Source organism: Lonchura striata, chromosome 6 (assembly GCF_046129695.1).
Source record: "Lonchura striata isolate bLonStr1 chromosome 6, bLonStr1.mat, whole genome shotgun sequence".
NCBI lineage: Eukaryota > Metazoa > Chordata > Aves > Passeriformes > Estrildidae > Lonchura > Lonchura striata.
In genome coordinates this window covers 3,998,132-4,010,947 of record NC_134608.1, presented here as the reverse complement: position 1 = coordinate 4,010,947, position 12,816 = coordinate 3,998,132, and the positions used below count along the sequence as shown (strand labels likewise).

At 45.3% G+C, this 12,816-nt stretch overlaps 1 protein-coding gene across 1 annotated transcript in view; it reads right to left on the bottom strand.

The window, feature by feature from the left end:
- The window catches only part of TMEM260 (transmembrane protein 260), a 32,841-nt gene extending 20,372 nt beyond the window's left edge, over nucleotides 1-12,469 (bottom strand). Inside the window, exons 1-3 of the mRNA XM_077783905.1 lie at nucleotides 12,289-12,469; nucleotides 7,001-7,032; nucleotides 6,018-6,166 (exon numbers count right to left, since the gene is read on the bottom strand). Coding sequence (XP_077640031.1) covers nucleotides 6,018-6,166; nucleotides 7,001-7,032; nucleotides 12,289-12,442 — 335 coding nt within the window. The 5' untranslated portion in view covers nucleotides 12,443-12,469. The remainder of the gene's footprint in view (nucleotides 1-6,017; nucleotides 6,167-7,000; nucleotides 7,033-12,288) is intronic.
- Nucleotides 12,470-12,816: the final 347 nt, after the last annotated feature.

Here is a 12,816-nt window from a genome sequence, read left to right as displayed (position 1 = left end):
GCCAAGTCACCTTGGATCCTCTTGCTGGGAGGATCAAACTGCTCTGGGATGGCAGCAAAAACCTCTGTGGGTCCACATTGGGTCTGGACACCAGGGATGGGAAGAGGCCCCCATGACAACTCGTCAGGGAAGCGAGGAAGGAGACATCCCAACCTCACCCCTTCCAGGCTCCAGGATGTCCATCACCACTGGAGCAGAGCCTGCCTGCAGCAGCCCCTTGACAAGGAAGTTTGGTATTTAAATTCAACACCTCCATGCCAAGCTATTCCAGAGCAGCTCAACGAGTGGAACAGCTCATGACAGAGCTATAAAATGCACGCAGGGCTTCTCTGCTTTAAGAAATATCACCCCATACTCACATTTCAGTTGTACAAACTGTGCTTCCAGCCATTACAAATGAGAAATTCTCTCCTGGTGTCTTTGCAAGTGCAAAGGGTGTATTAGTTCAACCCATTATTTGATTCACAATCCTTGGAAAATAGATACACCTTTATCCCAGGCTCCTGTAATAACCAGTGCCTGCTTCCAGCAGCCAAAAAACCCCAACCCGCAGTAGGAGCCGACTTGAGCTATTTAAATGTTTTATAAGTTGGCTTTTTTTTTTTTTTTTGGGTAATTGCAGAAACTTTTCCTAATCTGACATTTGTTAAAACCCCTTATTAGAAATTATGCAGCCGCAGAAAAAAAAAAAAAAAAGAAGAAAAAATTTAAAAAAAATGGGGGGGGGGGGGGAAGGAAGGAGTTGAGAGGGGGAAAAAAATAGAATAAAATATAAAATAAAATAAAAATGAGCTAGCTTCACAATTACCAAGTCAGCCCATGCAGCCCTTCGCTATTGTACGAGTGGCATAAACCCCCCGGCGGCCTATCAGCTCCCTGGCAGGCAGGGGGCTGCGCTATTCAAAGCGAGAGATACAAGCTGCAGGGCAAAAACCTGGCAGCTCCCATCTGACCCCCCAATCCCCGGCTGGTGACAGCTCCAAGCTCCATGGCAAATTAGCCCTTCTCACATTACAATTGCAGGAGACAGATTCCATTAGCGGTATCTGAAATTGAGTGGAGAGCTGCTCCGTTATCAGACTTGACTCATAAGCGCCGCTATTAATCAGAGCTATGATAGCATTTATATATTTCAAGCTATCTGCCGCCGCTGTGATATTCTGCTACAAAGGGTTGATGGGACTTAGGGAAGGGAACAATGGAGCTTTCTGGGAAAAGCAGAGTAAATCAAGAAAGTCTGTGACTTCCGCACATTCTGAAGGGATTGCGGTTTACATAAATTTTCTCCCAATTGGAGATTGAGCTCTTCCTCATCTTACACATGGGATTTAGTTGTCACTCAATGGTAACAGCTGTGAAAAGGTGAAGCGGCCCACCGCTCAGAATATTGCCTCCGCTTTTAAAGCAATTAACCCATGAACAGGAGGATACCTGGTGATATCAAAGGGATTAAGCCAGGCAGTGCATTATTAACATTTCCTTGAACTAATTCTAACTCTGACTAGCTGTCAGAAAAGACTCTTCAGTCTTTAAAAAAAAAAAAAAAGAAAAAAAAAAAAGAGTTTTTTTGCCCTGCTTTTTTTCTCTCCCCCCCCCGCTCCACCCTTTTCAAAATGAAGCAGAGTTACTGCAGCCTCGTGTGCCTACTTTAGAGCCAAATGCAAATGAACAGATTTGGCAGCGTCTTCAAACAGACTGAACTCAACTCCGGTTTATTCTGGGGACAAGTGGGAAAAAAATAAAAATAGATATGTGATCAATTAGCCAGAGGTCATGGCAGATTTTCTAAAAGCAAATTAGAACCTGAGTACATTCTTTTATTCTGTCCCTCTTAAAACTTTGTAACTACTTCTCACTAAGCACAGCTGCTTCCCAAACACCCAAAACATTCCTGCTGTGCTACAACAGAGATAATCTACGATAATCTGTAATCTGGAAAAATCCAAACATGCCCTCTAAGGAGATTCCTCCTTCCCCAAAGCCCAACTTCCTAATTTCCCACTCTGACTGAGCAGGCTTGGACTCCTCTCTCATCCCTCCATCTTCCCCAAGTCATGTTCATATAAAAAGGGGTCAAACTGTTCTCAGGGATGAATCCTGCTCTGGCAAACCTATATAGCCAAAGACATGGAGCATTTCCTCACTCACTGGGGCAGCAGACAACTTTTCCCAGCACTGGGCAGTTTTAAGGGAGCATCAGCCATGAGGTCCCTCTGGGATGGCCATGAAGGTCACAGATCCTCCTGGTCCTCCACAGGGACCTTCCCACAAGAGCTCTAGAATACACATCCTGGGAGCCAGAAAGCTCAGTGCCATCAAGAGGGTCAAGTGGCACTTCCAAAACATTCCTATGATTTCAAAATGATGGAATCATTTTGATTATTTCATTTTCCAACATGCCTAATTCTCCTTTCTGTTGGTGGTGGGAGAAGAGTTGGCTCTGGGTTTTATACACACTCACAGTTTGTTGCCTGGAAGGTTTAGTGAGCAAGGAATACATATATATACATATAAATATATGTTTGTGTAATGTATTAGTACCAAAGTTAACACGATACCCAGAACAGCAAACCAAATAGATGTGAATTGCTTAATTTAATGCAACATCTTCCCCCTTTTCAAAACCCTGTGTCCAACTCAGCTGGCAAAAACTTCCTAAAAATACCTGGGCAATGACACCGTCTCCTCTGCTCCTGCCTCTGCAATAAAACAGCTTTGTGTATTCAGAAACCCCAAAACAGCCAAACTATGAAAGGTATAGACTGAAAAAAAAATGCACTTAGAGCAGGGGAAAGCTTCCTATTTCTCTTTGCAGCAGAGAACGCAAAGAATGCATCCCCTGTGCACAAAATGACACTTTGGCAATCATATTATAAGAAGATAATTGGTTTACTTTGTAAACTTGCTATGCTTTGCCTCCCACAGTAAAACAAATAAATAGTTGTTTAAAGAAACAATCCTACAGCCGCACTCGCTGAGTCCTAAAAACATAAAGCAGCTCCCCCCTCCTTCAAAGCAAAGATGAATTATTTGCCTCAGTTACAAGCAGTCTGAGAAAACTCTTTGTAAATGGCATTTTACGATAATTACAAGCAATTTATTAAGACTGTGCAGAGGGGGGGAAAAATCCATACTTGAGAAGTAACTCAAAGGAGCAAACAGCTCGTTCAGAGATAGTCTGGATTACTGACAAAAAGGCTTTCTGCATCAATGTGCTGCGACATAATTTCACTCCGAGAAGAACAATCCAGGCTTAAAAAAAAAATGTAATTAAATGAGTAATATTGTATATTATAACACAATAAAATTAACAAACAGAAGTGATGCGGCGGCCGCTTCCTCTCGACCACAGCGTGGAGCATCCCACCAGCCATCACCTGGCAAAGGAGAAATATGCTCAAGGAATAAATTCCACCCTAATCCCACACGTGCCACAACATCCCAAACACCACGGAGGGAACCACGACTCTTCTCCTTAAGCAATAAAATCATCCCGACCTGCCGAGGAATAAACTGCGGGAAATGACTCAAACAAAAAGAATCAATGGGGAAATTAATAATAAAAATAAATAAAAAAATAAAAGGGAGAGATTTACTGTATGGGGATGTTGGGAGGGAGGGAGGGAGGCACGGCAAAACCCCCACGCGAGGGTAAACAGCAACGTTGCCCGGCTGGCGGGGAGAGAAGAAAGGTTTTAGAGGTTAAGTTCAGGTCAGACGACAAATGAAATCGTAACAACCCAACTGACATTGTATAATGTCTTCTTCACTCGATCAATAGGGCAGCGTCAGCCCCATTTCCATAGAGATGGCTTCCTCCCCGCTGGAGGGTGGCTATTGTTTGAGCAGGCAGATTTGCCACTTGAACCGTGTTGCTCCCCAAGGATGTGTACTTCATCAATTATTTGTACTCCTAACATCTACATATTTTCATATTAACAGCCACGTTTCACACGGCAAGAGGAGCAGGTGCTGATTTTGCCACCGGTACCTCGTAAGGGCTACCCCATCAGATAATTTTATTAAAACACAAAAATAACGGGGGGATTTGATAGACCCGTTTAGTTCCTTTGTAAAGATGGACAAGCCCAGTTTAAAACACACCACATCACCCCCAGACAGCTACAGCTTCAAGCAGACAGTGCCAGTGAACACTTTCTAATTTTTTTTTCTTTTAAAAGTAAATAAAAAAGCAGTAATTTTCCTTTTTTTTTTTTTTTTAGCCAAATGAATGTCCCAAAAAATAAATCAATTTTAAGGTGCTCGAAAGGAAAATTCTAACATTCTAATTTGGAAATAAAACTGACCTTAAAATTATTAAAAAAAAAGCAATCACTGCAAGGCTGAATAATTGATTCTGTCAGTATCTATGAAATAATTTCTGTAAGTCTTAATAGTTTTTATCATCTCTCACTTGCACATTTTCCGTTCCTTCACGCAAATTCTAAATTTGACAGAAGTGCCATCTTCCAAATCCAATTAAACACCAAGAAAACACCTAAACCTTCAGAAGTGCTAAAGTAATTCCCAAAATAATTCTGAAATTTAGCCTGTCATTTCTCTCCTGTGTCCTTATTTCTCTAAAGGAGTGATTGCATCATTTCCAAAGCACAAAGCGGGCACCCAAGGAACTGTCACACTGCGGTTCAAACTGAAAACTGGGGAAGATCTTCAATAATGGGAACAACCATCATTAAAAAAGAAATCAGAATCAAATATAGAAAACCTTTAGCAACTCCTTGCAGGAGTTTTTAACAGAATGGAGCCGTGCTCTGATGCTGCACTGGGTGCTGTGCACGGGAAGGCAGCGCCGCTTCCAGCTTCCCAAATCGGCTGTGAAATACAGGATATTAAATTAAATAACGCCGGCTTAATTACATGTATTACCCACCAGTGAAAGCAATCACTTTAAATGCCTACAGAAATACTTAGGAACTACTCAAGCAATTCCAGTAGGTGTGCTTTGGAGCTGATGCTATGTGCGAGGTGATGTGCAAAAAAGCAGCTCCTCTTCAGCACAGAGAGATGGACCCTGTGGAACAAAGTTTAAGCGAGCTCAGGGCTCTCAAGCTGTGCAGAATCTGCACCCTACCACCTCCCCATTTATTCCTGCTTTTATTTCTAGGTTGCTTTCACTTCCCTGGGAAGGTTTCCCTTAGGGGTAGCTCTGGAAACGGAAGGGAGAAAAAGGGCTTTTGTCAAAATAATCTGGGTCGGGAAAAACCCCGTCTCATCCCGAAGCGCCCCGATACCATTTGCAGCCTCAAAACGTGCCCTATTTTCCCTGCAAAAGAACATCAGAAATTGTTTATGCGGGTTGCCATAATCCTCTCAAATATGGGTCAGGCTGAGGTTAAGAGCAGCCAGAACTTGCACATCAAAGACGAGCAGGGTTAACGAAAACCCCGCAACCACGTGAGCATCCCGATTGTTCCCTGTCCTCCCAAGGTTAGAGGTGCAGAGAGGAGGCTCTGGATATCCCCCCACAGCCCGGAGCTGCTCCAGGGAAAGGCAGGGATGCTCTCCCTGCTCCTTGGGTACCACGGGCAGGCAACTGCCCATCCACCTCCGCCGGGAGCTGCAATTAAACCAAGTTCACGGTTTCCCGATAGGTGAAGCTCATCCTGTTAATTTAAACAGACCATCTGCATCTTTCGAGAACGACAAACTTCATTAGTTCTGGTTAGTTAAACCGAGCGGTGATTTGTGATAATGAGCCTGAACAACCTGTCACAGCTGGGCAAGGGAAAGGGCGCACTTTTTATTATTGCTATTATTATTATTTAACAGAAAAGAAAAAGGGGGGGGGAAAAATAAAAGAGGGGGAGGCTTTTGTGCGGGAAAGAAGGCCAAATTCAGATTAAGTTGCTGTTAGGTTAATCAGAGGAACTAATTAGGGAAGGGGGGGGGAACGCCTGTCCGAAGGGCAGCAGGGAGCAGAGGGAGCCTTCAGGAACGTCCCGAGCCGCCGGGGAAGCACCACGAAGCCAAGGGAAAAGCACCCCCGAGGACTTTACCTGAAAACCGTGCAAAAAAGCAAAGAGGCAGCAGCTGCTCCCAGCAAGCCGCAGAGGAGATTGACTCGGAAGGCGGGGGAGCCGCCGGGCAGCTCCGTGGCCACTTTGGCCAGCAGTGTGAACAGGGGGTAGCCGGGAGGGTGGGCGACCTACGGACAGAGGGACACGGGGTTGGAATGGGGGGAGAGGCCGGGAATGGGAGCGGGGCAGCCCCGAGCAGCTCCGCTCCCCGAGCCACCCTCGGTGCCCACCCCAAATCCCCACACCCATCCCAACTCCCGGTGCTCATCCCAAATTCCCATACCCATCCCAACTCCCAGTGCCCATCCCAAATTCCCATACCCATCCCAAACCCTGGTAGCCATCCCAACCCCAGCAAGATTTTTCCCTCAGTGGATCTGGCTCCGCGCCTCGTCCATAATAATGAGGCAGCAAGGAAAAGGAGGTGCCACGTTTCATTAGCGTGCCTTAAAGGGCTCCTTGTTTGGGTTCACAGTATATTAGGGTCATTCAAAAGGCTGTTGTTTTTTTTTTTTTTCCCCAATTTTTTTTTTTTTTTTAGAAAAAAAGCAGCTTCTCAACTATTTTATTGGTTAGCAAGTTGAAAGACCACACTGCTATCGGATTACCACCGCGCTGACAGTCCTAAGGTCTTGCCTAAAGGGATCATGCACCATAATAAAGTTTATTAAATAATAAAACTTATTAAAATTGTTAACCCGATTTATTTTATTCTCCCCAGCTTATACAAAATTTGGGTTGATAATAAGCCAGCTACTGTATATACAGTAAAGCCTTTGCTTTATAATTTAGTTTAATTGGATTTAAAACTTGAAGTAAATTGTCGCGTGCTGTACTTATAAGTTAGTAAAAACTGTGGTTTGAAAATAAATTAATCTACTTTACTCCATGCTTAATTAAACTTCCTTAATTCCTAAAACTGTTAATGAGAGCATTGATTAAACAATAAAACTAATACTTACTCCAAGCTCATATGCGGCTGTGATCAGCTCCCCTGTGAAAAAATAATGTAAAACCAATAATTACTATTAGGAAATGACACTCCTCCAAAGTTTTCAAAATCCAAATGCTTGCATTGGGGTTTTGCATTAATTTGACTGGATAAAACTGTAAATCTGTGGAGATTTAACAGCATGAAATTTTCTAAGAATATTTTCTCCCTCTGATGTCATTGCACAAAATATCTTTTGTATGTTTTCGCGAGACTTTTATGAATAGATAAGTGAAAATATAGGTAGGCTCGGGCAAAGAATGGCCCGAGACACTCAAAATGCAGACGTTTGTGTGTGTGTGCATTTTTAATTTAAAACCATCTGACTCAATAACTTTCAAGCACTACAGTTTGAAACGTGTAAGCTGAATTGTCTGTTCAACAGCCCAGTTGTTTCTCAAAAACAACAACAACAACAAAAAAATAGAAATCAAAACAAAACCAGAGTTTTGCAGTTTTTAAAGAGGAAAAATATAATCACTGATCATGGAAATCTGCATCCATTTATTTGGGAAGGTTGCTCTCCCTTGATGCTAAAGCTAATTCTGCTTCACTTTTACCTGTCAGTGGATGCTGCACTCAGCTCCCAATAGAAACAACATTGAGATTTTGCATTTTGTTTGTATTTTATGCCAGGACAAATAACTGCCACAAAAATAAACTGCCACATTAGCAGAATAGCTGGCATTTTTAGAGCACTCGACACTGGAACATTTTGCAGCAAACTCTCCTGAACAACATACATTGAATATATTCAATGAGCATAATGCATTCAGGGAGAAACAAAATTAAAAATTGCGGCTGGTTTTCCTTCTTTCCCTCAAATTTCATAATCCAGTTTTACTGGTCCTGCTAATTTTGCAAGCACCAAGGTCATGGCAGCATTGTTAGATGGGAAATACACAAATGAAGGGCGCTGGTGGCTTTAAATGCTAAATTAACAATATTTGAAATTTCTGTACAATCACGTCTTCATCATGCCATGCAAAGGGGGGCAGGGGGGATTGTACAAATGGCACCTTTAAGTCCTGACACCGGGATTTAAAGTAAAATGCAGTAAATGTTGCATTTTAAAATGAAGATTCAAGTCAACCCATTACTGCTGGTGGCAACTTCTGCAGAATTAGAGCTGTGGGCTGGCAGTGACTGGGGCCAAACCTGCCACTTCCTGCACCAAAATCTCTCAGACATGGAGTCTCCTGCACTTGCAAACACTGGTTATTCTTATTTTAGGAAAATGTCACCCTACTGCAAAACAGCCCCCAAAAAGTGGATGCAGTGGGAAAACCACCCATCCCAGTTCTGAGCCCTTCAGAGGTCAGCAGCTCCAAAATTTCCAGGGCTGGGAAGGGATCAATCCTCCTGCACACAGCAAAGGATGGTGATAATAAAGGAAACCCTAAATTTGGTACTGTGGGGGTTGCCCAGTGTGCAGCAGCTGGTGATGCCCATCACCCACCACATGCTTCCAAGCCAGGCATGAATTCACCTCCACTAAAGTCCTTCCTGGGATGCAGCAATATGTGCATCTAAAAATGCAAAAATTTAACTTCATTCACATTGCTGTGACATTTATATCAAAGGCAGAAATAGCCCCAAAGAAACATAGCCACAAATCAAACAGGAAGCTGCAGAAATTATATAAATAAAACACTGGTGGAAGCCACCACCAAGCTTTGAAAGACAACAGCAAAACTTTGCCTTGTAAGAATTAAGGGGAAAAAAAAAAAAAGCATAAAAAGATAAGCTCACAGGCTGCAGGCCTGTTGAATTCCAGTGGGAAAATGAAAATAAGGACATAAGAGCCACTACTTTGGATAAGGTTAATTCTACAGCTCCCACCCACACACTGGAGCATGCCTCACAGCCCCCATGGGCTGGAGGAGTGAGGAGCACTGATATAAAATAACAAAACACACAGAGGAAGAATTACAGCACCCACAAACTTGGTTTCAACGTCTTGTGAGACAGAATGACCTGTGGCATCTCCAGGCACTGGCTCAAACTGAAATGTTTATTCCCTCCAACTCCACAGGGCCAGGAACTGGAGCAGTGATCCTTGTGGGCCCCTTTTAATTCAGAATATTCCATGATTCCGAATGTAAATTACTTTCTGACTCCCCCATAAAGGTGTTCAGGCAACAGCCCCAGTGCTGCCTGAACTCTGATTTATTCCCAGCAAGTTTGGGAGATGATGTTCAAAACATCACAGTGAACATCTGGTTGTTTTTTTTTTGTTTGTTTTGTTTTTTTTTTTAACTTTATTTGATCCCTTTTTAAGCTGTTTTACATCTGTGGATGTTTCTGAATTATAATTCCTTCTGCCCCTATTATTCTCCCATTAATTTCTTTATTCTAACACTAAGTAACACGAGGAAATGGAAATTCCAACTGCCTTTGACATTTTTAGATTAGTGCAAATTTTGGGAACAATTAAAAATACAGATAGCTTAAAAATACAATAAAATAAGAATAAATTTTAAAAATAACTAAAATAAAATAAAATAAAATAAAATAATAAAATAAAATAAAATAAAATAAAATAAAATAAAATAAAATAAAATAAATAAAATACTAGGCTCCCAGCTTGGAAGCAGATACAGCAAATCCTTAAGCAGCTCTTTACTCACACAAGTAGCCTCAGTGCTTTTGGTGGCACAAGTTTCAGGCACAGGCAAATCAAACACCTTGAGCAGGGCCATACACAGATATTCCAGGGACTCCAGCTGAGGCATTCCATGCTCAAGCCATGAGAAACCAGGGGAATAATGCCCAAAAAACTCCTGACACTGTGATGGGACATGATGCTGGCTGGGACAGGCACAAGGGGACAGCACCTCTGCTCAGTCCCAGTGACCACAAGGAAGTCAGGCAGCAAATTTAGAAGAAAATTCAAAAAATAAATAAATAAGGAGTGACAAGGAGCGAGGTCACAGGGCTGGTCAGGGGACACTGTCCTGAGGGATTTCCCCTAACACCACAATAACCTGTGGAAAGTGGGGTGAACCCATGTGCTGTTTGGCTGCTTGCTCTATCTACTGGGATAATTCACATCAAACAAAAAACCAAATCCCAGCATCCATCCATGACACCCTAAGGAGAACCTGCATCCCTCTCTGCAAAGGCTGCTAAGGCTTATTTGCATCCCAGAAGGAGAATCCAGGCTCAAGCACAATTAAGAACCAAATTCCTGAGGCTTCGTGCAACATGAACAGCTCAGAGCACAGGGTGCTTTCCACAGACAATAAAAAAAAAAAAGGCAAAAATTATCATAAAAACCAAAATGGTAACAACTGTAAATATATCAATCATCACATATTAATTAACACACCCAGAAAGAGCAAACCCAGCACTTTTAGTAACTTGGGAGCAGAACAAAAGCCATCAGGATGCTCATGGCCAGCCTGGCTAGTGCCCCTCTCTCTCCCCACACATCCTGAGCCTGTAAAACACATTAATCCATTAAAATGCCATTTATTTAGAAGGAATTTCATGCACAGCTTGGATTTGAAACTGCTGGTGACCAGGAGACACAGCATTAAGCAGAAGCACTGAACTGTTCTGGGATGACACAGAAAGGAAGTATCCTGGACACTTGTTCCATGGAATAAAAATTATCACATTCCCAAGAAAAAACAAGCCCTCCTATCTCCAAACCACACACAGAAAACCGAAGTATTTTTAAAGCAAGAACATGTTAAATCAGTAAAATCCACACAAAAATTCAGTTTGACACTGCTAGGAAGCTGCACTTGCACACAGGCAGATCCAAAGATTCCCCTGCTGCACAAGCCCGGGACAGTGACAGTCCAAGCAGTGACAGCACAGCTGGCATCATGCCACATCTGTCCCCTAAAGCCACCAGCTGTCCCCTGGCTAAATCCTTCTCTGAAAGGCTCAAACACAGGCAAACCATTATGGGGTGGCCCGAGGGCACCACCCCAGAGGGGACCTTGCTGTGCTGACCCCACTGGGCCATTGCTTTGGCTCCGAGGGGTGCACACCCCAATGCAGGGTGTCCCTGCTGCACCCCGCTGTGGGGAGCTTTAAATGCACAAACCCCAATGGGATGAGCACCCCAAAAGGGGCTGTACCTCACCAGTGGCCACAGGGACCTAATGGGACCAGCAACCCCATGGGGTGACAGCAATGCACCTGTCCCTATAGGATGAGCATCCTTATGGGGTGACAGCAACCCCCAGGGGTGACACTAATGCTCCAGTCCCTACAGGATAACAGCAACCATATGGGGTGACAATGAAATACCAGCACCTACAGGATGAGCATCCCCATGGGGTGATAGTGAAGTGCCAGCCCCTATAGGATGAGCATTCTTATGGGGTGACAATGAAATACCAGCCCCTATAGGATAAGGGTGACAGCAACCCCCTGGAGCCACACCAATGCTCCAGTCCCTATAGGATAAGAGCAACTATATGATGTGACAATGAAATACCAGCCCCTATAGGATGAGCATCCTTATGGGATGACAGCAACCCCCAGGAGTGACACTAATGCTCCAGTCCCTATAGGATAACAGCAACTATATGATGTGACAAGGGAATACCAGCCCCTATAGGATGAGCATTTCTATGGGATGACAGCCAGCCTAAAGGGGTGACAGCAGTGAACCAGCCCCTCTGGAGAGAACAGCCCTATGGGGTGAGAGCCATGCACCAGTCACCCTGTGGGGTGACAGCAATGCACCCATTCCTATAGGATGAGCATCCTTATGGGGTGACAATGAAATATCAGCCCCTATAGGATGAGCACCCTTATGGGGTGACAGTGAAGTACCAGCCCCTATAGGATGAGCACCCTTATAGGGTGACAGTGAAGTACCAGCCCCTATAGGATGAGCACCCTTATAGGGTGACAGTGAAGTATCAGCCTCTATAGGATGAGCATCCTTATGGGGTGACAGTGAAGTACCAGCCCCTATAGGATGAGCATCCCCATGGGGTGACAGTGAAGTACCAGCCCCTATAGGATGAGCATCCCCATGGGGTGACAGCAAGCCCATGGGGTGACAACAATGCACCAGCCCCTTGGAATGAGCAGCTCGCTGTGATGACAACCCAGCGGGGTGACACCGATCCTCCAGGGGTGACATCAACGCACCGGCTCCTCTGCAGGGACCAACCCTACGTGGGTGTCACTGATGCACGAGCTCCCGTGGGGTGACGGGGACGCACCGGTCCCTCAGGGCTCGTCCCCCTCACGCCCCCGCCATGCACCAGCCGTGACCCGGTACGTTACCCGCATCCCCGCCGGGCAGGGCGGGCGGCAGCGTGGCCGTGTAGAGGGCAGCCACGGCAGCGCCCAGCGCCCCGGCGGCTCCTCCCGCCCCGTTCCCGATCCCGATCCCGATCCCGATCCCGGTGCCGGCCCCGGGCCCGGGCCCCGCTCCCATGTGCGCCGCCACCTTCCGGCTTCGGCCGCGCGGGGCGGGCGGGCTGTGCCACCCACCGCCCCGCGGGGGGAGCACCCCTGTCGCGCTCGCCTTCTCGCTCTCCCCAAAGCGCCTCCCGGGGTTTCTCTCAATAAAACTCTCAGATAGAGAACAGAGAGAGCCGCCAACACGGTGAGGCCATCCAGCGCGGCCTCCCGCCCTCTTCCATCCTCCCCCGCGGAGACGAGTTGGTACAGCCGGAGGGGGAGTGCGGCGGGGCGGCCGGGCGGGACCAACGCGCGTGCCGGGGGGGATGAGGCGAAACCACCGCGGAGATGCGGGGGGGAGGAGGGACCATCCTGCCTTTCCCTTGCTCCCGGGATCTCCCTTCGGGA